Source organism: Pelecanus crispus, chromosome 12, assembly GCF_030463565.1.
Source record: "Pelecanus crispus isolate bPelCri1 chromosome 12, bPelCri1.pri, whole genome shotgun sequence".
NCBI lineage: Eukaryota > Metazoa > Chordata > Aves > Pelecaniformes > Pelecanidae > Pelecanus > Pelecanus crispus.
The window spans coordinates 13,251,995-13,278,391 of record NC_134654.1 but is presented as its reverse complement, the minus strand read 5'-3'; the positions used below and the strand labels follow the sequence as shown (position 1 = coordinate 13,278,391).

Below are 26,397 nucleotides of genomic sequence, written 5' to 3'. Positions count from 1 at the left end.
AGTTTGGATCAACTATTCTGGCTGTGCCCCCTACCAGGTTCTTGTGCACCTGGCAGAGCATGGGAAGCTGAAAAGTCCTTGACTAGCATAAGCAGTAGAATCATAGAATCATAGAATCGTTTAGGTTGGAAAAGACCTTTAAGATCATCCAGTCCAACCATTAACCTAACATTACCAAGTCCACCACTAAACCAATTAAGCTTAGAGTAGCAACCCCACGCCTCCTGGCTTGGTGGCTGGATCATTTATAATGAAAGTAAAAACTAGGAATCATTAAGATTGGAAAGGATCTCTAAGATCATCATTCCAATCATCAACTGAACACCACCATGCCTACTAAACCATGTCCCGAAGTGCCACATCTACCCGTTTTTTGAACACCTCCAGGGATGGTGACTCCACCACCGCTCTGGGCAGCCTGTTCCAATGCTTGACTACCCTTTCCGTGAAGAAATTTTTCCTAATATCTAACCTAAACCTCCCCTGACACAGCTTGAGGCCATTTCCTCTTGCCCTATCATTATCTACTTGGGAGAAGAGACCAACACCCACCTCACTCCAACCTCCTTTCAGGTAGTTGTAGAGAGCGATAAGGTCTCCCCTCAGCCTCCTCTTCTCCAGGCTAAACAATCCCAGTTCCCTCAGCTGCTCCTCATAAGACCTGTGCTCCAGACCCTTCACCAGCTTTGTTGCCCTTCTCTGAACACGCTCCAGCACCTCAATGTCTTTCTTGTACTGAGGGGCCCAAAACTGGACACAGTATTCCAGGTGCGGCCTCACCAGCGCTGAGTACAGGTGGACAATCACCTCCCTGCTCCTGCTGGCCACACTATTCCTGATACAAGCCAGGATGCTGTTGGCCTTCTTGGCCACCTGGGCACATTGCTGGCTCATGTTCAGTACTTAGCAACAACTAAAACATCAGGGTGTTATCAACATTATTCTCATACTAAATCCAAGACATAGCACTATGTCAGCTACTAGGAAGAAAAATTAACTCTATCCCAGCCGAAACCAGGACAGTATGCCAACAGACACTATGTTCTGTGCGTTAACTGATGTCTTACAGGGATACTCAAAGCACAAACCTCTGTTTCCAAGACTACAAACACCTCAAACAAATAAACGCCTTGTGAAATTAAATGTTTTTATTACTCCACCAGAAGAAATTATGTGATCCTTCTACTAAAGCAATCTGGTAAATACATGGTAAGAATCTGGCAATTATATCTACAATCTGGTAAATATTAAGTGTGAGATCGATACATCTGCTACAGAAACAAATGACACCATTGGCTCTGTCACTCAGGAGAAGAACTGGTTCCAGTTTGTATGTCCACTTGTGCCAAACCCCCAGGGTAAATGGCACCCAGTGCATGTGGGTAACACAGGTGTACATGTGGTGTACAGGCCTGGCAGACAACAAGTAGAAAAAGCCAAGGAGCAGAGGGCCAGGGGCTAGAAGATTGACATGGACAAGAAGTGGGCTTCAGAGTGGACTGTAGCTCCCAGGGCTGGAGACAGGACAGAAACCTGAGCTTTGCCTTGGGATGGCTCTTATGAGCTGTTCTAACTTGTATTGAAATAAATTGTATTTCTTAATAAGCTTCAACCACATTTTGGGACAGCTTCAGGATTTAAACAATACATAATTTATACATAAAAGGGATCATTGATGGCCAAAAATGACTGGAAAAGCTGTGAAAATATCAAAATCAGCTGAGTCCTGCTCCTGTTTCTCAACAGAGATATTTTCCACAGAGACATGAAGACTTGTCAAACACCAAACCTGCATATTTATATTTAAGGAGTGATAAAGTTTTCCATGTTACACATATTTGTAGGAACATAAAATTGACATCACCTGGTATCTTGGGTTACAGTTGAAGTCTGTGGACACAGCATGAGAAAAGAGATGGGGAAACTCAATGAGGGAGTACCTGCAGCAGTTTAAAACAGTAATATATCTGATTAATCATCTTCTGCATTACACCTAGGGAAGTTAGCGGTGAGATACATACACTCTAGGGTCCTTTCATATCATTAAAGTGATGAGAAAAGGCCTTTGTGTTCCTGAGAACCAGGTTATAAGCAATCACCACTGAAGAGATCTCCATCAAACCAAAATGGGGTTTTGTTCATTCAGTCCAAAGGGAGAGTGCAAACTTTAATTAACTCAATAGCTGTCAAGAGCTTGGAGACCTGTAGATTAATGGTGCTGGCTGCAAAACTGCAGAGCATCAGCACTACAAGACAGCCCTGCCACACTGAAGACTGGCAGGGAGCAAGAAGAGCTGGGTAACAAATTTGCCTGCCCTCCCGGTGATGTGCTAGTGCCAGGGGAGCTCCTCACCATGTCCACAAAGAAATACCAAAGCTCAGAAAAAGTGCCAGCCTGAGCTGCCTGGTACATGACGGATACCGGCCATTTCCAGCTGGCTCCTCGCATGGAGCTGCAATGTGGAGTTTGGGAATAGGAAGGGAAATGCAGTGAGCTGTTGGGGGCTGTAGGGCATCTCTCCTGGGAAGTGGTAGTATAAACGGCACGCCACCTGCCTTTTTCCACATGCAGTCAAGCTTTAGCTATGCAGTGTTGTAGCAAAGCACAATTCTGCCATGCACTATTCAGCAGCAGAAAACCAGCAACACAGGGATGTCATTCAGGGAGGACAATCAGAGTGCAAGTCACTGAAAACCCTAAATATGCTTCTGCACATCAAGCACTGCCACCTCTCCCCACTAGCTTGCAGGTGACATAGCTGAGCTGGTGTAAAGTTATCTCTGACCAAGGGAGGAGAACCCACATCACCCAGTAGGTGCCATTTTCTCCAGTAAGGCACGTGGATTCTTAGCACACAAAAACATGGGCCTTTTCAGGATATACCTTCACTACAGGCTTTGTGACCCTCAGATGACAAATTCCGTGTGGGTGCAGAACATCTAATGATCAATTGTATTAACTCACAGTCCTTGTCCCAAATCCCAGATTCCCTTCCCTGATATTCCCTGGGAGCTGGACTGTTGGGACTGCCAGTGGCCCACTTGCTGCCAAAGGACACATACTGGATGGATCTTCCTTCCCTTCTTTCTAACACAATTAGGGCACACCAAACAAAAAGCTGAAGTAAAAATGCCATGATGGGCAGAGAAGTCCTCCCAGGTTAGAAGATGCAAAAGCTGAAGCAGTAACTGGAGACATAGGTCTGTCTCTATGTGCATTATGATCTGTATTGGATTTCACAGGTATTTAGAAGCACTTCTGCATGAAATACAAACCTGCCACAGTGTATTGGTTCCCATGTGGCCCTCCTGTGCATGGCGAAAAAGCAGAACCTTTTGGCTTTTGTCAGGCCATGAATGGCAACCTGGTGCCATTTCGATGGTACCAGTCCTTCATGCCTCCAGGCACAGCTGCTTCCCATCACAGACACCCAGGTCTGCACTGAGGACAAGATGCCTTTTTTTCACCTTCAGACTTCATGCCTTTGGTTTGCCTATGGACTCTTCTCAACTCTCATTTCCAAACTCGTCCTCTTCCTGTGTTGAGCCTCTTGCTAGGACAGGCAGGCTGAGCTGCGAGAGGTCTTGAAAGAAGTGAAGTACAGCTACAAAGCCCCTGCTGCCCTGGAGGACATCATCATCCAGCCCAGAAGGGAGGCAGAAGCCTGGAGGCTGGTGCAGACTCTGCTTCAGGGTGTCCTCTCTCAGCAGCCCTGAGAGAGGAGCAAAGAGTGTAGCGAGCAGGGCTTGCCAGAGGAGGTGGGTGTGAGGAAGGTGGATCTAGAGGTAGAGATCTTTGCTCCTGGCCAGCCACAGGGGAAAACGGCCATTGTGAAAGCTGTCTGGCAAGCATCAGAAGAGCTAAAGCAGAAGCATTCAGGTGTGGAGAAGGATAGGAAGGGTAGGAAAACCCCAATGCACCTAGGGGATGCAGTGGAGTATGGGATCGTGAGGGCGTAACTGGGGGAAGAGAGGGGAAGATGGGCACAAGAAGGCAGTCCAATACCACTCTACTACTGGGTCTTTTGCATAGCCTGAAGGCAGTGTGTATATATATTACTAATGAAGGGCACTTTCCTTCTCAACTCATTGCCTGGACCCTTCAAACGTAAGAACAGCTGAACTAAATCAGATCAAGGGTCTATTTAGCCCAGCATCATCTCTGTGATAGCTGCCCTGAGTCTCTAGAGAAGCGCAAGAACAGGGCAATGAGATGTCATATTTCCGTGAGAACTTTTGAGCTTCCAAATGCCTTCAGCTAGGGGATTCTCAGGGCTGGATGTGGTTTCTGCCCTCCCTTGCCAGCTATAAACCATTAGAAATGGTTTCTTGGCTATCATGGGCTTTCCTTTGTGCTGGGAAGCATGACATAATTTATAGAAGCTTATAAATAGTAATGGGTCTCCCAAGCCCCCATGCTACTGATTCACTTTGACGTGCTGCCTTGGAGGGATGGGATTCAGGTGGCAGGGTCCTTTTCCATCCTTGAAGTGGCTGCCTGGATCCAACCATTACCATGCTAGAATGGGGGAGCTGGCAAAGATCTTCCAGGCTCCATTTGACTAACACTGCAAATTGCTGTCTGTAGCAGTACACCGTGCTGCACCAAAGATTTTTGGGGCCAAGAAGGCAAGGGAGAAGGTGCGGCAGTGGAGTCTGCTGTTATCTGGGGACCTGGAACCTATAGGGTGTGAACTTGCATCCCTGGGTTGATGTGTCAGGATTTCCCCTGAGCACCGGGCTCCTGGCTCTGGTATCCAAAAGGTTTTCTGTCACTACAGCTGTTATTAGAAGCAGCAGTGGAATTACTGAGGTTGTGGATGGATAGGAGGCTCCTGATTCTCCCTGCTGCAATAACAGGAGTGAATCTTTGTCCTAAAAGAAGGGTCAGAGATACCAAACACCATCCCAGAGGATTTTTTGAGTTTTGTATACTTTGAAAGTGCTTCAGCTAGGCATGTGGAAGGACTTTAACTGGGAAAGTAAAGTTCTTGATTACTAAGAATCATTTTACTAAGAAAAATTATGCAAGAAATTAATGTTTTGGTAAGTAACTCAAATATGGAAAAAGAACAACAGCAAGCTCTGCTCATGCCTTAGTTTCAGGGATGTGAAGAGGTTGAGAAAGGTCACTTTGCAGAGCACAGCAAAAATACAGGAGAGCTGTCAGTGTGATTCCATATCAGAATAAAATGCAATTTCAAAGCTTTGGGGAGTGTGTGAGGAGCTAAAACACCTGCGGAATATATATGTGTATCTTCATTTTGGCTAAGGAAGCGGGGAACTGGCACTGCAGGGATTAGGAGAAACACAACTGTCTTGCAGTGACAGTAACCAGGAATGCTCTTCGCAATGCAGCAAGACAGCTGGGTGCACTCTTGCATGTAGAGTGCTGCAAAAAACATGTGACAGGCTCTTAGAGTTGTGATACCATCTACCCACACAAGGGTTTGTAGCTTCTTTGAGGGGATATCTGTTCCTTGAACCTTGCACAGATGCCATCCACCACTTTAGGCATATTGTACAGATATGTACAAGGAGGCATTGGCCTTGAAAATGGGGTGGGGACATACGGCTTGATGGACCTATGAAAGTTGCAATTGCTCTCAGAAAGGAAATAGGCCCAGAATAAACTTTACTGCTTGAGCTGAGGGGCTAAGCACAGATACACACACGCCTAGATGTGTTTGTAAGTCAGCAGGGCACAGCCCTTCAGCACACTGGGTTTCCTTTTCTGTTTGAAAGTGTGTGTTGCAGGGCACAGCGTCACTTCTTCAGCACAGAGAAAGGAGTTCAGCCCCCAGCAGAAGGTGCTCTGGAAGTCTGCAGTGGGGTTAGTTGAGGCTCCAGGCTGGGCTAGGGTACAGAAGTCTACAGAGGGAAATGTCTGGAGTAGATATGTGTATTTATCAGATATTTTCTGCCAGCAGGAACATGAAGTGCTGGAGATAAACATTCACCTACTGAAAAAATGGCTGAGCTGGAAATCAGCTTTCAATTAGAAACTAGGCTTTGCAGGCTGAGAGCAGCAGTCACCAGTACTCTCACTCCAGGGGACTTGCAGGGACTTACCAAACAGAACAGGAAAACCAGAACCAAAGTCAATCTTGGAACAGCAGCTGTGCAGCAACACCTTCCCAAATCTGTTCAGGCCAACAACCTCCCCAGCCTGCATGCTCCTGGAGTGAGATCACGTTTGGAGCTCTGGTTCAGCACATTAGATAAACTGAATAGAGAAGGAGGCTGACATTTGAAAACCAGCGTTAACTGCGCCCTGCTGGCAGCATGGATGCACTGGCAAGTGGACATGCTCTGTATCTACCTGATACATGACTTTCACTGTTGCTGAGTGGTTGACCCCTCTACACCAGAAGAGAGAACATCTGCTCAAAGCTAAGCAACGTATTTGCCCTGTGTGTCACATCTGCTCACTCTTCCTGAGGAAAGAACTCATCTTTCTACTAACCTGCTCGGAAATGAAGACTTCAGAAGTGAAAATCATGCAAGAAGGGAATGCCTCTGTTGGTCTGAAAGACAGGGATATGGACTCCATCCCTGTGTTGTTTAGGAGATGCATAAATGGAAAAGAACACGCTCTCGTTAGGTCTGGGGATTCACTTATTTTTCTCTCTGCTCAGCTTCAGCTTTTTTAAAGCAACGGGCAGTGTTAAGAAGCAGGTGCTTTGTCTCCAGGGAAATCCTTGACGGCTGTCAGGCTTCTCTCCAGATCAGCTCAAAGATCGATACCACCTCACACTCTGCACTGCACTGTGCTCAGGCAGGACACTTGCACCTGCTCCTATTCTGCAGTCCAGGAGTGAATCACAGAGAAAACACAGCACCCATCGGAAGCAAAATCAGCACCATGCATTGAGGAAGTAGGTGCCACAGAGGCAGCCACGGTACAACATATCCAGCAGCAGGAAGGAAGCCAGCCAACAGCAGGATGAGGCAGAGATGATAGCTGTGAGCAAGGGCTGTGGCGCTTGCTTGCTGCACTCGGCAGGTGACTGCAGCAAGAGGAACTGTGCAGATAACCACAAAGATGGTGTTAAATTATTTTGACTGAATTATACAGGGGAGCTGCTTAATGTTCAATGGTGTAACATCTGGACTTAAACATGGATAGGGTCACCCAAGGAGGGATTTTCATATTCTCTGACCGTACCTAAATGCTACAACATTTGGCAAGCTTCCAACTCCACTGTTTTATTAGTTTCCTCCTGTCAGGTTGGCTCCTTGCTCCTCTGAACCACTCTCTGCACCCATCCCAGTCTGACCTCATCCCCCATGGGCCTGGCGGCAAGAATGGGGCTCCAGAGATGAGAACAGCAGTCCTGCATGCACCATCTTACAGAAACAGAGCATTCAAAACAACTCCAGCTCATATTTGGCTTTTTAACGGCCACGCCACATTAATGGCCCTTAGCCATGCTGTGATCCACAAAGGCACACAGACTTTCTTCCTCCTGTTATTTCCAGCCAAGGACCTTTCTGCTTAGAAGTTCCTTCAGTACACAAGTTTGTACTCTGCACTGTTTTGTTTCTTCTGAATGAAATTCCCCCCTACTGTCCTGCACCCAACCCTCCTCTGTACTCACAGGCTCTCCCAACCTTGTACAAAGCCTGATAAATTAACAGAATTAAGTCATTCTCTAAAACAAATTCCTTGTGAACTGTTCTCCACCTGATTCCCCCCCCAATAAATTGTCATCTTCTATTTAGCAAGGCCCTAACCTACCTCATCATTCATAAACACTACTCTGAAAGTCAGGGAACTTAAAAAAACAAAACAAAACAAAACAAAACAAAACAAACCAGATTAACTTTCAATAAGCAGCATCACACTTTACCACATTTTTCATGCATTTTCCCTGTTCTTCCCATGTGCTTTGGAGAAAGGGGCTTGGCTAGTCAGGTGGCCAAACACCAAACCGGTGAGAGTGAGACTTTGCTGGCCAGAGGAGGTGAAGTCCTGTAGTTCAGGGCCTGGTAGAGCTCCAGCTGCTTGTAAATTTCCATGGAGGAGGTAGACCTCTGTGTGCTTTCACCAATGGCTGGCAGGGTGGATGGGGGGGACATCTGCTGTTTTTACCTACTCTCTTCAGTACTAGATGAAGCCTTTGGGATAAAATGTCAACATAGGAGCTACTGCTTTATGTGGTTAGCTTTTTCAGTGGAGAGTCATAATGGGAGAATATAACATTTATACTCCAGGTTGTACAAAGGCTGTACCTAACTTTACAAGTAGTTTTGGGAGTTAAATTTATCCCATGCAGCTCTAACTAGTTTGCCAAGGCTGCTTCTCTTCATCCTGAAGCAACCACAGCAGGGCTATACAAAGCAGACCTACTCCTCAGCACCATGAAGCAGCAGCGATCCAGGATAACCAGAATATACTTCTTTAATACACTAGACTTTAAGTGATATCTACTTTCAAATCACTGAAAAAGGGGTTAGAGAGAACACTGCTGCACTTGTATTTTTGCTGTGACTGCTTTTGGCAGGCAGTACCTGAGCTGCTGATAATACAGACTGCCACATATACCATTTCTTATTAGAAAGAAAAAAAAAAAAAAAAAAAAAGGAAAACCACCAAAAAAACCAAACCCACAACTCTCAACTTTTTGTCTTTCCTCCTTTCACAGGAGCAGCACCGACAGGGTGCCCGGGCCTCCCTCCCCACTGCACCCAGAGCCCCGGTGGAAGCAGGCTCGGCGTTTGCCGCGCACGTCGGGACCACGAGGTGCTACAACCGACCCCACACCGGTCCTTCGGAGCACGGCAGCCTTCCCCGGCCTGTCACTGCCGCCGCGGGGCCGCGACCCGGAGCCGAGCCGGCTGGCGCGGCGTCGACGAGTGCTGGGGCCGCTCAGACGAGCCCTGGCCGCCGCCCAATGCTGTCTGCACAAACGGCCCGGCCCGGCCCGGCCCGGCCCGACGGCGCCGGCCGCGCCGCCCCGAGGCCTCCCTCCTCACCCGCCCCAGGGCCGGGCCGGGCCGGCGGAGCCACCGCAGCCGCCGCGCCCCCCCCCCCCCCCCCCCCGCGAAGCGGAGGGACCCGGCCCCACCAAGGCGAGCTCAGCGCTGAGGGGATGCTCCGGCGGAGCCCAGGCTGAGCCTCCCCCCGGCTCCGCTAGCGGAGCTGGACCACACTCCCTGAGGGGCAGCAGTCACCAGACGGACTCAGAACCCCCACAATACCCCGCGCGCCCCTGCCCCTTTAAGAGGTGGTGGGCGGTACGAGCCGACGGCGGAGGACAAAGCCCGGCGCGCGGCCCCGCCGCGGTACCCGGATGGGCGGGGGGGCGGTGGCGCGTCCCGATTGGCCGTCGCGGGGAGGGGGGCGGGCGAATAACGGGGACACAAAATGGAGTCGCGCTCTCTGCCACTTACATAACGCGACCTCTCACCTCGCGCGCGGTGCAAGTCAGCTTGCTGCGCTGGCGGGCGGGGCGAGGCGGCGCGATTGGCGGGTCGCGCATCCAGTCGGAAGCCGTCAGCGCCAGCGGCCCGCCAGTAGGCTCCTGGGGCCGCGGTGGTGGGGGCGGGCCCTGCGGGGCTGGAGGCAGGTTGGGGTGCGCGCGGCAAAGCTCGGCCCGCAGCCCGCACGGGAGGGGGAGGGGAATCTCCCGCCATTTTTCAATCCTCCCGCCCGGGTCCCGCCGCCGCCGGGGTCGTTGCGCGGATCCGCCGGCTCCGGCCGGAACCCTGCCTCGTCCCGCTATGGCGCCGCTGCTGGGTCGCAAGCCCTTCCCGCTGGCCAAACCGCTGCCGCCGGGGGAGCTGGGGGAGCGGTTCGTCATCCCCCACACGCAGGAGGCCTTCCGCACCCGCGAGTATCCGCTCGACCCAGAGGCGCGGGGGGACGGGGACGGGGTGGTGGGGAGGGCTCTGGCGGCGCCGCTGCTGTTACTTGCCGCGGCGGTCAGCCCCGGGCCGAGCGGGCCTGCCGTTGCTGGGCGCGGAACTGGCCTCCACGGCGGCCTCGGCCGTCCCGGGGGGCGGCGGGGCAGAACAAAGCGGCAGCGGGGCGGGCGGGGAGCGGGGCCGTTCGGCTCCTCTGGCGCCGGTTCCTCACGGGAAGTGTCCGGCCGGCGGCGGCGGCGCCTCTGCCCGGCCCGGGAGGGGAGCCTGGCCCGCGCTGCCGCTGGGCTTGGCCACGGTGCCGCGGGGTGGTTGTTCCTGGCAAGTTTCTGACTCGGTTTAAAACGCGGTTCCAGGCGGATGGAGGGCGAGGTGGGGGGAGCGGGGACAGCAACTCCGCGGGGCTGACGCGCTCTGAGGCGGCGCGGCCGTAGAAAGAAACTAACGGGTAAAGGCTGCCGGGAACCGGGAGCTGTCTGCGTATTCAATAGATACCTGTAGATAAGGGTTGATTAATGCAATTAGCGTAGAAGGAGTTCTCGAGGGGGTTTGAAGTACAAATTTAGGGTGTGTATCCCGTGGGTAAGGGGTGGCATTGAAACTAGAGAATTCCACGAGGAGGAGAATAAAATAGTGGCAGAAACAGCTCGGCTGTGGAGAACGTGGTTTTTCAGTGTGACTGTGGGTATCTTCTGAGCTGCTTTTGCATGACTTTTTTTTCTTTTTTTTTTTTTAATGATTCCATGAGAGTTAGCATGTGACAGGCCTTGAGTGGCAGGGAGTGGGGGTGGGCAAGGCAGATAACTGTCACAGACGATGTGCAGCCATGAAGGCAGAGTTACTTACTGTTCAGGTCCCGTGTAGGGCTGGAGGGGCAGGCTCTGTGCTGTAGCCTGCCACTTCAGGGGGCTGGTTTGTTGTTTATAAGGATCAAAATCTGAGCAACTGAGGACTGAAGGAAAGACTGGGAGTGAGATGAAAGTCCATGAATATAAGAATATACCTCGGAGGTCTTGGCCATGTGGAAGACAAAGGAACTCCAGAACTTATACAGACAGTATTGGAGAGTGTCTTGTTACTTCAGTATGAAGAACAGCCAGTGAAAGCCCCTAGGACGGATTAGGTAGCTTTTGAAGAGGAATGCATATCTGAGTGCAGATAGGCATTGCTAATGCATTCAGCCCAATAAAATGAAATTGGGTAGAGTGTTAGATACTTGCTTTTTAACAGTATTTTAAATTAAAGCATTCAGTCTGTGACTCAAAAACCTGCTATTGTGGTGCGTGCAAACTGAAAGTAGCTCAGTCACCTATGTGACCAGGCAGAGACCTGTTCTCTCTCTTTCCCTACAAGGAACAATCAGTGATCAAAAAGACAGATTTTAATACCAATTACTGCTTTTGTAAAAGAAGATGTGGTTTTAAGGTTTGTATACCTTGTAGGAGCGGCACAGAGGAGTTAAGGGGCACCTTCTGAGAGCACCAGTGTGTTGTTATTGCTCTTGTGGATCTGTGAGTAGATGGAGGACATCTTTCTGCAGACACTTGGATGGTATTAAACATTAAGGAAAAAAGGGATGGTTTCTTATCCTCAGAGGGGGTGGCATTAGCTGCAGGGTCAGAAGGAAAGAGGAAACCAATGCAAGCGCTGAGGTTCTAGAGGGATGCTCTTGGAGAAAGTACTGCATGGGATGCTGTGGGAGGTGGACAGCCTAGCATGTTCTAGAAAGTTCGTCTTGACAGATAGACATCATGAAGCTAAAAAGAGAAACTAAGTAATGTTGGGTTTCTATCTTGCTTTGTTGACTATATATAATATAAGCTCAGCAAAAAGTGGAACAGAAAATTGCAAATCAGTCAGTAAGTTGAAGGGAGATGTTACCTAAGGAAGACTTGGAGGGTTTCTTTTTGGTCAACTTCTGTTTATCCTAGATAGTGTAGAGGAATGGCTTTTTTGGATGGGAACAACCTGCAGAGGGGGCATGTCAAGAGGTACCCGAGTCTTTGCCCAGAGCAGCTCTATGTGTTGATTATGCCAAGGCCTGACAGAATATGGTCTCCTGAACTGTATTTTTTCTACCTTGAAAAACTATTGATCAGCTTTTCCCCTAAAGGGTGTACAGGTTCTTATACTGCACAGCTATGACTGTGGTATTTGAAAGACATAGAAAGTTCTTAAGGCACTTTTTAAAAATTTTTTTTCTTTAGGATTTGCAGCTGTAGATTGGGTTGAACCAAAAATGGAGATTGGGGTGTTGTATATGAGGAGAGACGTCTGCCCCATGGGCATGTGTTAAGGAAGTGTCCAGAAGCAGTGAACAGATGGATAGGCTGGTCATCAGAGCTCAGGTGTTTATTTGGGTCTGATATTTCTTCCTAGCTTTATGTGGCTTTCTTTGCCTGCCAAATCCTCCAGGAACCTTTTAAGAGAAACCATGCTGTGTAGAGCCCATTGCATCCTGGCAAAGCCTTGGGTTTCTGTATCTGACTTGGAAGAGGGCCTTGCTAATTGTGTGGGTATGGGGATGGGTGGATTGCTGGGCAGTCAGAGATAAACTCATCCTTGCAGGAATTTTGTAGGATCTGCTCTGACATATGTGAGGTGTCAGGCAAATGCTTCACATGTGGTACGGTCTTGTCTGGTTTGTGTCATCTGTGCATCTGGTCTGTGGCACGTATACTGAGCATTTGATGTCTACCAAACACTGAATTTGTTCCCTGGTGAGCAGGTCATCTCTTCCGTTAGTGCCTGGGACTGCTGCAGCATGTATTTTGCTATACTGGCTGTGGTTTGGAAAACCGTGCTGCCAGCTCAAGAGGGATGCTCGGTTCAGAGAGCTAACCAGCTTGGACTGGCAAGAAGGGACAAAGCTTTCCTTCAGCTGTCAGCATACAGTTTTGGGAAGCTATGTTGCTTTCCTCCCCAGATAAAAGCTTGCCGTCTGTCTTTAGTTAGTGTTTTTGTATGGTAAGCAGCACAGAGAACATAAGGAATCAGGCTGTGTTTGGCATGCAAGTTAAAGGCTGTCATTTACATCTTCGTGTGGTACCAGCCAGTTAAACTCTGGCTGAAAGATGGCAGCACTGAAGTATGGTCATGTTACGCTCTGTAGTTCTAGGAAAACTTTGCCACCCACCCAGGGAGTAGTCTTACAAATGTACCAACCTTCATGGTAAGTTTGCCTTCTTAGCTAGTACAAGTGGAAACAATTAAGATACTCTAAAGCTATTTTGGAGTTGATAGTCACTTCTGGGAGAGCATCAAGAAGGAAGGAAACTTTGTAGCTTAATAGTCATCTTGTGCAGTAGTTAGCTTGTTTACTTTTAAACATTTTTCTTTAAAAGGATCCCTTGTTTTTAATGTAACTTTGTTTTCTGCCTTTTGGCATTAAGTGATCTTCAGTGTGATGCAAACAGATGTGATGTATTAACTGTTACACAGTGGGTAGTCAGCTGTTCAATTTAACATGTGTGTTATTCATGGCTTTTTGGGGAATGTTCACAAGTCATGGTTTTTTATTTATTATTGTGTTGGGAATTTGTGGCAATGGCAGCTCCAACTGTGTAGTGAGATGGCTTGGTTGTGGCATACTAGTAAGCCCTCACTTGTAGTCCTGAATCAGACCTGCTGAACAGTCTGAAATTTCTTGGGTGAAGATGGAGTTGCTGAATGAAACTGAAGACCACTGTTGCTTGTATGTTTAGGCTCCTGTGTACTGCAAGGATTGAATTTGCTTTTAACTCTTCTTTTTGTAGGAAAGGCATAGGAAGGAGTAGTGTTATGGTTGCAATTTAGTCATTATTAAAGTGGTTAATTGCTGTAAATACAAGGAGGACTCCTGGTTTCTTGTTTGACACTCCCCCCACCCCCCAGCTCAGTATTGCTACAAAAATTTGTTAAAATCACACTTCTTGTCTGGTTGGTGGTACTGTGCAGATGAGTTCTTCTGTAGGCTGTGGTTACTCCTTGCCACTGCCCCACCACAGCAGTGGTTCTTCCTGCCCTGTAGCACCTTAAGCATCTTTGAAACCTCAGAGGGGGGTAACAATTGGCCAGACGGCTCAAAACTTAGTGGGGTGATGACTTGTCAGATTGCTGTTCATCCGCTGAAGAGCAGGAAACTCCACAAACAGGGCAAGGTGGGGAACCACAGGATTTCTCCTTGGTTTTAAGACCTGCTCCAGGCAGAAGAAATAAGTGGCAGCCTCCTCTAGAGGTGGCTCTGTTCCTGGCTTATATTCTTGTGTAGCACCTGTATATCAACATCTACAGTGCAGCTTCTGTACCTTTTTGTGGCTGTGAAGAAATGCCTATGAAAATTGCCTTTGTTGCAGTTGTAATTTGGCTTCCTAATGGGAGTCTTTTCAAAAAAAAAAAAAAAAGGGTTAGTTGCACTAAAATTTTCTTGAAAGACAAGGCACATGCAGGATGCGATGAGTGATTTGCTGTAGCTGGTGGCTCTGCCTTTGCAGGAGCATGGAGCAATCTGCTTGTTCCTACAGACACTCTCATAATTAGCACTTGTGCTGCAGTGGGCTGAGCCACTGTAGTTGTTACAAGTATGCTTTGTACTCTGTGCTTGCTTTTCTGCTGGAGCGCATGCTGAAGAAGAAGGGAAAGATGCTTTTCTTGCCACTCTTATAATTTCTCCATTTAAAATACCATTGGTAAGCATACAGCAACTTAAGCAGCCTGCCATGGGGTAAATTGGTATGGATTTGCACTGTGGTAGTTTTTCTGATAATTGTGCCTGTACATGTTCTAGCCATAGAAAGTATGAAGTAGCTTATATCCATTTACACTGACAGTTAATTACTGCTTAGGTGGAATGGGTAGAGCATAGCCACAGTTGCTTACAACAGAGTAGTTAATGCTGTAATTCATAATGCTGTCTGCACCACAGTGACTTGACTGTGCACCCATTAATCCTAACAGCCAGAATAACTTAACCTTGAGGCTGGTTATGGTACGGGAAGCAGGTGATGTAGTTGATAAGAAAGATCCTTGTGTTGTGCTAACGCAGGAGGCTGCTCTTGTTGGAAACCAAAGGAAAGGCAGCCTTTCTAGTGATTTCAATTTCAAAGCTTTTGGGTTTTTTCCTCAAAAGATTGGGGGTACTGGGTAGACTGGTAATTTGCATCTAGAGTTTGTAACACCACTCTAGGGCATTAGTAGTAGTAGTTCCCCAACAGTTACTGTTGGGCACTTAGCGGCAGGCCATGTCATGTCTCCTGCACATGCCTGTGACATTGTGCTGTTTTCCAATGAATCAGACTGGAAAAGCTGAAAAGTAATTTAGCAGTGCCATGAAACGTTCAACCATATCATATATTCCCCTCGTGCAGTTCAGCTGAACTGACGGTGGTGTGGCACCTTCTGTATGCCAGTGTTGAACAGGACAGGCATTTCAGCTGCAGAAAGCTCCAGTACATCATGGTCTGAAAACCTATCACATTTAACGCGGCATCTCCATGGTAGATGCAGGGTCAAACTATACTGTAGCGATCCTCAGCCTTTGTGCACTTCAATAGTAAGGGTTTAATTGAATTTGATTGTCTTGTGCTACTGTGATTATGCTCTTCACTGCATAAATCCTGTTTTCCTGAGCTGCCGCTTCTACAGAGAGTATGAAGCGCGTTTAGAGAGGTACAGCGAACGAATATGGACGTGCAAAAGCACAGGAAGCAGCCAGCTGACGCACAAAGAGGCTTGGGAGGAGGAGCAGGAAGTTGCTGAGCTGTAAGTACCAGTGAAGAAATTGGTATGTGTCTATCTTTAGGCATCGGGGCAGAAGAGTGGACTTGGGAATATGTGATTACTAGTTTGTGAGGTGAGTAGCTTTTTACTGGCTGCAAGTAGATCTGGGGATTCTGGAGTTGAAAGCAAATTAAGTCCAAATTTGATGCTATCATCAATGCAGTTGAGTAATGTACTTATTTAGTGCTCTATCTTGGTATTACTTGAACCAGAATAGTTCAGCAAATGGTACTTGGCATATTTTAAAACCCCTGGAGTAATTGGAAATATTCAGAGGGGAAAACAATAAATCTTGAAGGAGCTAAAGTAAAAATACAGTAAAAAGAGGCCGTTGAAGTGTTTCACATCAGCCCAGTCCACAGCTGTAATTATTTTTTCTAGATCTGCATTGGAATCAGTTGTACTAAACAGAAAAATAATTTTGGAGGGAGATTTTGGGGATCTGCTCTACTTGAAACAACAAAGAACAAAGGGAAACCAGCAAGAGTCATTATTCTGTTCAGACCACCAGTGTTCCTCTGGGCTGCCGTGTCCCTGACCTCCCCCTTTAGCACACAGCACAGGCCCCGAATGCTTGGTTGAGATCCAGCGTGACCCTTGCCATAGAAGTGAATTTTCTGTAAAGGTGCAAGTCCTTGGCTCAACCAACACATATAACTTACTTTGTGATTACCAAATTGTAGGAATTATGGCAAACAAATGGCGCATGTCTCTGTTCTGTGAACTGGTGACTTGGACTTCAGTGATTTTTTTTTTTCTTCCTGGATTTAAACTGGGGAGATCGTCAGCCATACTGCCCAAGAGGTGAAATTTGCTGCCACTCTTCCATGAAGAATCCACATTTCTGGTTCCTTGGCAAAAGAGTTAATAGCCTTAGCCTAAGGAGAAATTCCCCATCATTTGAGGTTAATCACATCCTTAAAGGCAACAAATAAGAAACCTGTTTGCTAATAGTCCTGACTTCTGTGACAGTTGAAGTACTACTGTCTTCAGTCTTTCCTCCCTAGTGTTCTTGTTTGAGAGGAGAGTGCTAGCCAGCTCCATAAACTTGTAATCCTGACCCAAAAACCACTGGTGTAGTGTTGCTTACTTCTGGTTAACAATGTTGGATTGGTCAGCCACTTCTGAAAACGTTAAGAAATGTAAATGAAATATAAATGGAAGATTTCTAAATAACAAATTTAGCTATAGTCTCTCTAAATGTGGGGAGAAAAAGACTCTGTGAAATGAGATTTTGTTCTTGTCTCTTTGAAACAGATTGAAAAGCTTTCCAGGCAGTTTGCTGGCTGCTCTAATACCTGACACTAGTCTGAATAAAAAAGTTCATTTAGGCAGTTTGCTAAAGGGATAAACTTGTTCATGGCAGTTGTAGAACAGCAAATATAGCTGAGGATTGTCAGCAATGGATCCCTAAGTCTGGGAAGCTAAAAGGGTTTTGGAAAAATGAAGTATTTTGTTCCTCCTTACAGTAACTTGAAACGGACTTCACTTTTTAGACAGAAAGCTTTATGCAATGTGTTTCTTAGTGCTCCTATCAGCTAACTGACCTGATCTTTTAGAAAGGAAATCAGTCAAGTAAATTTGTAACAGTCCTTTCTCTTCTTTGAATGAAAAAGTTTGAAGATCATGATATGGCAAAACACAGAAAATATTTTTCTCTGGAACGATGATTTGATTGTGTAAGCCTGCCTCTGTCTTCTTTACTGTGTTAGCAATCTGTTGGGAAGAAAGAAATGCTAAATGTTCATCATGTTATTGTTGGAAGCAAAAATTTTAAAGTCACAAGCCCCAGAGTAATGACATGGTCTTGGTATATGTTTAACATCTAATAGAGAGGCAGTAATAACCAGCAAGAAAGGGCTGACTGTCAGCGCTGCTCTTCCAGAATGCTTTATGGTGTTCCTTCTGGGAAGGACACGTAAAATTTGTATTGTCATGCCAGTTAACACTTTGGGGAGGTGCTGGGGGGAGGGCAGCAAAAAGCCCTTGGACATTTGCATGCTAATGTGGCATCTGCCTCAAACATTGTCCTGGCTGTTAATGTTCCTGGAATTGTGAAATGGGAGGCCACTTTGCATTTTGGCTTTTATTCCCTGAATAACGAAAACTTATGTGCTTGCTCAGCTTAAAGGAGGAGTTCCCCATCTGGTATGAGAAACTGGTACTGGAAATAGTCCACCACAACACTGTATCTTTGGAAAAGTTGGTGGATGCAGCTTGGCTGGAGATCATGACCAAATTTGCAGTGGGAGAAGAGTGTGACTTTGAGGTAAGGATCTGTTTTCCATTTTATCCCATGCTTTTGCACAGAGCTAATTTTGGATAGCTAAAGGCAGGAGATGCGAAGAATATGTTAGCCACTTACATTATCAGAAAGATGGTGAGAATTTCTTTTCTATAGAATCCCAGTGACAGCACCTGCTTTTGAATGCAAAATGGTTCCATAAGCAGAAGCACATGGATGGCCCATACTGATAGCAAGAGAAAAGTGACTGATCTATGTGTGTGCATGGGGAAATAGAGATATATTTGTTAAACTTCTTAAATATATGATGGTCTGTGTATATATTAAATATATATATAAAAAACATATTTTAATTGAAAGAAGTTAAAAATTATAATCTGCTGTAATCTTTTCACCTAACATGTTCCCAGAAGGAGGAGTAATAGTCTTAAACTAACATAGCTTGAAAGTCATCTGCTTACAAATCTCTAACAGTACTCTAATGATTGGAACATTCCCTCCAAAACTGGGAATGATGGGGAAAACTCAAACTTGTTAAAAATAAGGAAAGTTATAAAATATTCTTTGTTAGCAATCTGTTTAGGACATATTCTCTCCACTGAGGCTGCTGAGAGAGCACGCTTGCACCTTGCACACACACTTTTTCCTTAGGCTGAGAAAACAGCATTATTAAACACTGGAAGAACTTGAGGGTTGGCAGTTCTCTCTTTCTTAGCAATTCATACACACCTTCCAGGTTGGAGTAGTAGAAAGAAATCCTGTAATTGTTTCATGGGAGGGATCATGAGCTTCTCTCAATTCAGTGTTTTGCCAAATTACGGTTTGTAGGTGGTCTTAGAGCTGGGGTTTTTTTTCTTCCTCACAGTGTTAAAGCTCATTAGTTCATGTGTCTTGCTCAGGTTCAGTTTTCATCAATATTTCCATGCAGGTTGGTAAGAAGAAAATGTTGCCTGTGAAAGTTGTGAAAATACATCCCCTGGAGAAAGTTGATGAAGAGGCCTCGGAAAAGAAATCTGATGGAGCTTGTGATTCCCCATCCAGTGACAAGGAGAACTCCAGCCAGGCAGCCCAGGACAACCAGAAGGAAGCTATCCTGAAGGAGGATGACAACAGGAGGGAAAGTATGAGTAAGTAGTAAGACAGCATGCCAGTAGGTAGCACCTGGAAGTGAGTTTTTTAAATTATGTACATCTTGGGCCTGGGCTGTGAATGTTGTATGTGATGTTACGTAATGAAAATCCTGAAGTTGTCGTCGTTAGTGGTGCAGCTTTAGTGGCATCAGTGCTGTTGGCTTTCAACTGTTCTTGCCTGTTTTAAAGCAGAAAATGTGCTGTCATTCTAAGATGTAATACTGAAAGCTGTGCATGAAACATCTAAGCTTCAAAAGTGTAGCAAGTGTATAAAAAAAAAAAAGGGGTGGGGCAGATGACAGCAAAGGTTCATGCAGAATCATAAAGTTCTGCTGTGATGTTCATCCTCAGAACAAACATCTGTAGTTCTAAAGCCTGTTCTGCAGTCAGAGACAAGCTCTAATTCTCTTTCATGTCCCCAGTTGACATAAAAGATAAGGGTTTTTTTTTATTTTCGTTTATCCCCTTTCCAATTTTCAAATGCTGAGACAAAATTCATGCAGAAAAATGCATATTAATTTTTTTTTTTCTAAAGTTTCAAAATAAAGCATGCTTTGAAACATTGTTCCCCTCTTTCATATCTGTTCCTCCTTGCTGCAGAACTAAACAGTGGATGTCCAAGGCTTTTCTTGAGGCTGAGAAGGTACTGTTGAAAGAGGAAAAAAAAAATTAGTTTTATGTTCTGTGTAACTTCTTAAAAATGGAATTAAAAGATTCTTTAAAAGATATTTCAAAAAGTGTTTTAAAACAAACCAACCCAGCCCCACAGCATAGCTCTAATGTGGATAGCTTAATTTTAAAGGCATATAAATGTAATAAACAGTTTACATTTGTAAATAGCCACTCCAACATCTGGGGAAGGTGTATATAACCTCCTCTAATACGGAGAAGAGGAAACTTGGAAAACAGCCCAGCAAGCTAATAGCATAGTCAGGAGTGGAACACAAGTTCTACCAAGCTCTAGTCCCAAGCTTAATAATTGTCAACTGTTTCTGATTGGTACTGGAAAAAGTTATGACCTGTTTTGATTTCATTGCAGTGCTCTGTATAACCAGGAAGGGGAAAAAAAGGTGTTGCAGAAATGATCCGGCCTTATACTTGTCCGTTGAAACAGTAGTAGTGCTTGGAGTGCCTTTTTTTTTTTTTTTAATATGAGTGGTATTTCTCTCAAACTACCTCATAAAAGGCATGGGAAGTACCTTTTTACTTTAAAAATGGTCATTGACCAAATTTTCAGCAGCATTTTTGGGCTTGGGTGTTCAGTAAAGTCTACCATAATATTTTGTTCATTGGTGTGTGGTATTCTAACCAGCTGTGTTCACCTATGCTTGTACTGACACTGCCAGCATAGCTCTCTGAGATTGGAAGAATACTGCAGGAATGGGGATTCCTGTGCCTTTTTTAGTCTCTGACTCAGATGATTGTCTGGCCTGTGTTTAGTCACCTCTGTAAACTGGGACTGTCCTACCCTTTCTGTAAAAGATGAACCTCAACATTTTCAAATCAAAGATGCTAGCAGTCATAACATAATCAATAAAAGCAGTAAGCACTCATTCTTTTAACTCTTCTCCTTGTACATGTGCATTTACTAAAAGGATATTTTATTGCTAATGTTTTTATATTCTGGGTTATAATAGAACATAGGTTCATAGTAAACTCATTACTGAATCTGTATTCCAGAGTCTGTTAAAATAACTACATAGCCTTTGTTACATTTATGCAGCATACTGCAGAAGTAGTAAAGACTTGCTTTCATTTAGTGGATTCAGGCCCTTAATTGCACCTGCAGGAGGCTGTGTGCAGTGTCTGGAGGTACCTAGCCGCACTTTGACTTGTTCTTTCTAATAATTTGCATACTTGACCACTGGTAATGGAGATTGAGGTCACTATGCAAGAGTGAGCATTTAGAAGCAGTAACAGGCTCTGCGTAACAGTGTGTAACAGCTGTACCTTTCTGTGCACACACAAGGGGGCAGAGTTAACCTTAGCATTTTTACTGATACTTATGTCAAACTTGCTGATTTTGTTGGAGGAGAAAAGGGGCAGAGAAAGAGAGCTTCAGTCTCTCTGGTTAGGAGTCTACTGTGCTTCAGAAGCTAAAAATAAGGCTTTATACCTGCTTTTGCATCATATGTGCAGTCTGAAGTGGCTTTGTACTTTTAGTTGCTTAGGGAGTGAACTCTGGAAAATCTTAAGAAGTGAGAGGAAAGGCTAGTTTTTCCTGAAAATGGATGGTGAACTACTGAAGGCAGGTTCTGCAGCTTGAGCTGTACTTGGAACTAATACTGCTTTGGAAAATCCAAAATAAGTGGTGAATAGGAGGAGACAACAGCATGTGGATGCTTTATGAGGTTCCAGTAGTGTAGCGAATGTAAGTTTTATTACAGTACAATGCAACAACAAATGAAGTACACTTTTTGTAAAATAACTTTAGGAAGGAATGTATAGTGATTTCTTCTTCCCCACCCCTGAGTATCCAGGTGCTGTTTGATGGAATTCAATGTAGTCATCCCTATTTCTAGAATCTGGGAAGTAAATCACAAAAGGAGAGGTTGCTTACAGGCCTGTTGCAGAGGCGGCAGTGTACCCGAGTCCTTCAAAGTCCGAGCCAGAACTAAGCAATGCATTGTTATTTCTTAAATATAAACTTGCTATGCATGGTATGCACATGCAGCAAAGATAATGTTCAGCTGCTTAAAAGACATTGAGGCAGATCTCTGAAAGCACGTCTTTTACAGAGCTTGAAGTGTCTTGTATGCGACTTCCATTGTGCTGTTGAGCAGAAAAACATAGTTCGGTATTTATGAGCTTATCAAGATTTTTTAATACACATGTAGAACCAAAGCAGGCAAAAGTTATGTCTCGGCCTAACTTGCGATGAGAGGATGTCTACTTTCACACATACTATCACTGTTATGAAATTCAGGGGTTTTTATTTTAAAGAAAAACTTCTATAATGAGTCATGCTTGGAGTGGAGGATTCTACATTGCATTATCTGAAATGTAGCACTAATGGGAAGCAGCTGCATATTTATGTATATGGTGCAGTGAGCCTGTAGCATCTGTGACCTGTTCTCTAATCAAGGTGACTGATTTTGGAAGCCGAGGGGTGGCAGAACTTGGTTTTATACCATGTAAGCTATAATTCTGCTGAAGCTTAAATGCTGTAGGGCTTACAATGTGTCAATGGTAGATAGATAGATATTTAAAAGTCTGACTTAAGTATACGCAGAATACAAGTAGATGCTAGACCTAATAGGTAATTATTCTCATCTGTCATGCTCGCTTTAGTGTTTTCTTTGAGTCGTAGCCACAAACATAAAAACATTTGGGGATCACTTTCTTCAGTAAGCTTGGATTTTGTCTTAAATGATTAACATTTGCAACCTGAATATAGAAATAATAGACTCAACACCAGTGGGCAAGAAGATGTGATGCCTTTGTACTCTTTCAGTTACATGTCTTGAGAATAAAAAGACTGGTTGTATAAGTATGCTTAAAATCTCCAACTAAGCTAGCCCATATACACAGGGCTCATAACTGTAGAATGCTTAATGGCCACCAAAGTGAAATTACTTTGAAAGTTGCTTTAATTTAGTCAGTAATTCCTGCAGTAGAATTATTTAAAATATGGCATGGCAGAGACAGCTAGGGCTCTTGGCAGGAGCTCCCTAAGCGGGTTACTGGTTAAGTTATGAAACCTGTGTCCCCTTTGTGAATTTTACAGACATTTTCTCCCTTTGCATAGGTAGTTGCAGCTTACTGTCTGTAGAGAGATGGGTTTAAATACTGCAAGTGGTCCTTTATACTCCTTGATAATAGGTGTTACCTCCTACTTCAGAGCTGTTTAGGGACTCCATTCCCAGCCTGCATCTTCAGGATATTTCTAAAACCCAATTTCAGATTTTTTTTTTTGATGTTCTAGTTTAACCAAACACTGTATAGATAGCAAGGGGTGGGGTGCCAGGTCCAGCAATGGTCTGGATTCTTTAACCTTTTTTTTTTTTTTTTTAAATAATACTAAGACACTTAATATCTTACCTTGCTTTATCAGATGATCGAGCACGTAGGTCTCCTCGGAAGCTTCCCACTTCTTTGAAGAAGGAAGAAAGGAAGTGGGTTCCACCTAAATTCCTGCCACACAAATATGATGTCAAGCTGAAAAATGAAGATAAGGTGAGTTGTCTGCTTGAATCCTTTCTATTATAACATGAATATGCAAGTTTAATTAATAATCACTGTCAGTGTGTCTGTACAGCTTTCTGCTGTACTTTCTGCTGGAGTCGTGCTATTGGAAGCAGGATAGCTGTAGTTGTCTGAGGCTGACTAGCCTGGCTGTTTCTATATATAACTGGGTTTTGTGTGTGGAAACACCTGACAATTTCCTGGTACCACACACTGAGTTACAGTGCTACAGTAGCTTTAGAGTGGTTGCTGTTAACTAGCTAATCTTTGGTCAGGCAGTTAATGAAACTTGGTCAGAGGTAGGCTAGTTAAATCATGAGCGGCAGTTGCTGCTCTTGTCTAACTGAGCTTCTCTGAGAGTCATAGGTAGCTGCACTTAGGGAAGCTCTGTGTGGTCGCAGCACTGCTGTGTGCTTTTTGTCATCTGTTTGCTAATTGGACAAGAGAGGCAGTGCTGACCTCAATTTAATGACTACCACTTGCAGTGGTAGTCCACTCCTCTGGTCTCAGGGGAAAATAACCAAAACAAAATAAACATTATTATGTAAAACTTTTTACATTAGTAGCAAGCACAAGCAGGAGGAAGGTCAAAGATAAAGCAGTGGGCTTTGGCAAGAAATCTGCAACATAAACTAACATGTTTTTACTTTTTTGGCTAACAATCTCCTACCAGTCTCTATTGTGCATCTCAGTTCTGCAAGTTCTGTTTGGTGTGTTCTGAGTCTTTGCAAGAGAGCTTTGAAAGAGCAAAGAGTTTGTTCACATGAAGCAGTACAATGGTTCTTGCTCCTTTTAGCTATATGATATGTATTTATAATGTGGATAGAAGTTAAATGTTAACAGTACGTCTGTGTGTTATCTCCAAGATCATCAGCAACGTACCAGCAGATAGCTTAGTCCGCACAGAGCGTCCTCCCAACAAGGAGATCCTGAGGTACTTCATCCGTCATAACGCACTACGGGCTGGCACGTGTGAGAATGCCCCGTGGGTAGTGGAGGATGAGTTAGTGAAGAAATACTCTCTCCCCAGTAAATTTAGTGACTTCTTGCTTGACCCACATAAGGTAAGAACTACTAAAAGCACCCCTTTGCTTTGTCACCCATTCCCAACCTTAAACAATCTTGACAGAGACTTCAGTATGGCAGTTGGGTTTTGGTGCTCCCAAGCTTACATCAACTTAGAGAGATGTAGAGCAGGAAGGCCCACTTTTGAAGATTGACCCTTTGTGAGGTGATGCAGCTTAATGTCTGGAACAGTGGTCTGCTTTGAAAATTTGAGGTGTAACTGCCTTTTCTTGATTTTTCCAATAGTTTGCATTACTCATCTACAAGTAAAGACATGATTTCCTGGTGTAAGACAAATAGAAGAGCTATAGTCCTTACATGGTATTGTCAGTTATTGGGCCCTTTTCATGGTTACAATGCACAAGCTGGATGTGTTTGACTTCATGATGCTTGGTTCTTGTATGGTGATGGCAGATACCACAAATTTTGTACTGAATACTCTAAGTAGCAGGGATGGCGTTTTTTCCAGCCCTTTGTAATGATCAGCCAAGTATACTGTTAACCAAGTAAATGTCATATCATGAAATTTGCTGTTTTAAAATCCATCTTTGGGTGTAGACAGCACTATTTTGTTCATTTAGTAAACTCACTTTTTCATGGGCTTGGTCTTTGTCAAGTGTTGCTCTGAAACTAGAAGAGAAATATTTGCTATATCCCTCATCAGGAGGAGAACACCCTTTTCTAGCAAGCTTCTATGGACTCTTCTGGATGTTTGTAAATTTGCTTAAAGGGAAAAATAAATTCTTCATATGTGAGCTGCGTTTACCCTTGCTGTAGTATTTGGGGTCACTGCCTTAACAGAAATTAAGTATTTGTTGGTGATGTACAAATTCTTTTATTCAGTGCCCTGATGGGTGGAGGCGTACCCTTAGTATAAGAAAAAATACGCAACTGTAACATCTTTGGTTTGACTTACAGAAGTCCTTAGCTTTGTGCTTAGGGGTGGTGCTTTCCATAGCATGTTTCCCAGTTGGCATAGAGATTGAATTTATGTTGAGTTTTTAAATTCTAAGAAGTGGCTGGGGAATTTATTAATCCAGAATTAGTGTTCTGACACAGTAACTTCGTATAAGTGACAGTTGGATATACAGCATAACCTGTAGATCTAATATTTGTGAATTTGTAATTATTATGATTCCTATCAATGCTGGATGCTTTTGGCTTGGGTAATTCTCTTCAGCAAAGATTTCAACACAGAATTTTTGTGGAATGAAGTTATGCAGACACTGGATTTGGTGATTGTGAAATCTTCAGTAAAAATTTCTCTAATGGGCTAATGAGGGCTCTTAAACAAAAGCCTTCAGGAGTGAACATTCATGAGCCAGAAAATCTGAATATTCCTGTGGCAGTCTTAACTTGATCACTTTTGTGTATGTCTGTTCTTAAATAAATGCTTCTTAGATGCTTGCATCTTTTGCTGTGCTTACCACTGTGGAATTTTTTATTGCTAAGGAATCTCAAATTTTCAGCCCCTGTTTTCTGGTAATTTTATCTATAACCTAAAGGTTATATCCTTGTATTTTATTTTTCACTTCTTGAAATATATTAGTATTCTGGGTGCATCCTGAAAATGAATTTGAGATGCTGAACTAGTCCTGAAATCAGTCTCTCTTTGGCTCTGGGTTAAACTGTTCTGTGCCCAAAGTACCCTGTCAGGTAGGTTATTTCAGCAGTTTAAAAACAGTCAGATATTCAATCACATTACTTCAGAATTGAATCCAGTCTCACCTTCCCTCCAGACACTTTCAGGCAGTTCAGAAACCATTCTCTGAACTCCTGTCACCCATCACTTCTGTGTTCCTTCAGTTTTCCTCTGGGTGGTGAGCTGGGTGGGGTCTAGGACTGAACCCAGCATGACTCACTAAGAAATCTCTGAGCAGAGGAATAGGTTTTTGAAATTACTGTCAGCATTTTCCAGGCAAATCCCCTCCACACAACCTTTTTAAGCAGAAACAAAGTGGGTTTATGTAATGTAGTAGGAAACATTTAAAACTTTGTAGTGTTTCATTTTATAAAGTTAAATGTGAACTTTCTGGAGTGAGCTGAAGACCTCATAACCAGCATAGTGACTAATACGCAGAATATTGAAAGCTATTGCAGAAGCCTTTTACCCTTAACATATTGAGTACTCTTTGTTCATTGGAAAAA

The 26,397-nt window shown here is 44.6% G+C and overlaps 1 protein-coding gene across 5 annotated transcripts in view; it reads left to right on the top strand.

Annotated features, from left to right (window-relative positions):
* The first annotated feature begins 9,726 nt into the window (after positions 1-9,726).
* Positions 9,727-26,397, top strand: part of BAZ1B (bromodomain adjacent to zinc finger domain 1B) — a 50,789-nt gene continuing 34,118 nt past the window's right edge. For 4 of the 5 annotated variants that reach the window (XM_075719457.1, XM_075719459.1, XM_075719460.1 and 1 more), the window contains exons 1-6: positions 9,727-9,839; positions 15,490-15,606; positions 17,749-17,893; positions 18,798-18,996; positions 23,054-23,175; positions 24,051-24,248. In XM_075719457.1, the coding sequence (XP_075575572.1) occupies positions 9,727-9,839; positions 15,490-15,606; positions 17,749-17,893; positions 18,798-18,996; positions 23,054-23,175; positions 24,051-24,248 (894 nt within the window). Of the gene's footprint in view, positions 9,840-15,489; positions 15,607-17,196; positions 17,304-17,748; positions 17,894-18,797; positions 18,997-23,053; positions 23,176-24,050; positions 24,249-26,397 lie in introns of those variants that run through there. The other variant, XM_075719458.1, reaches the window with a different exon arrangement.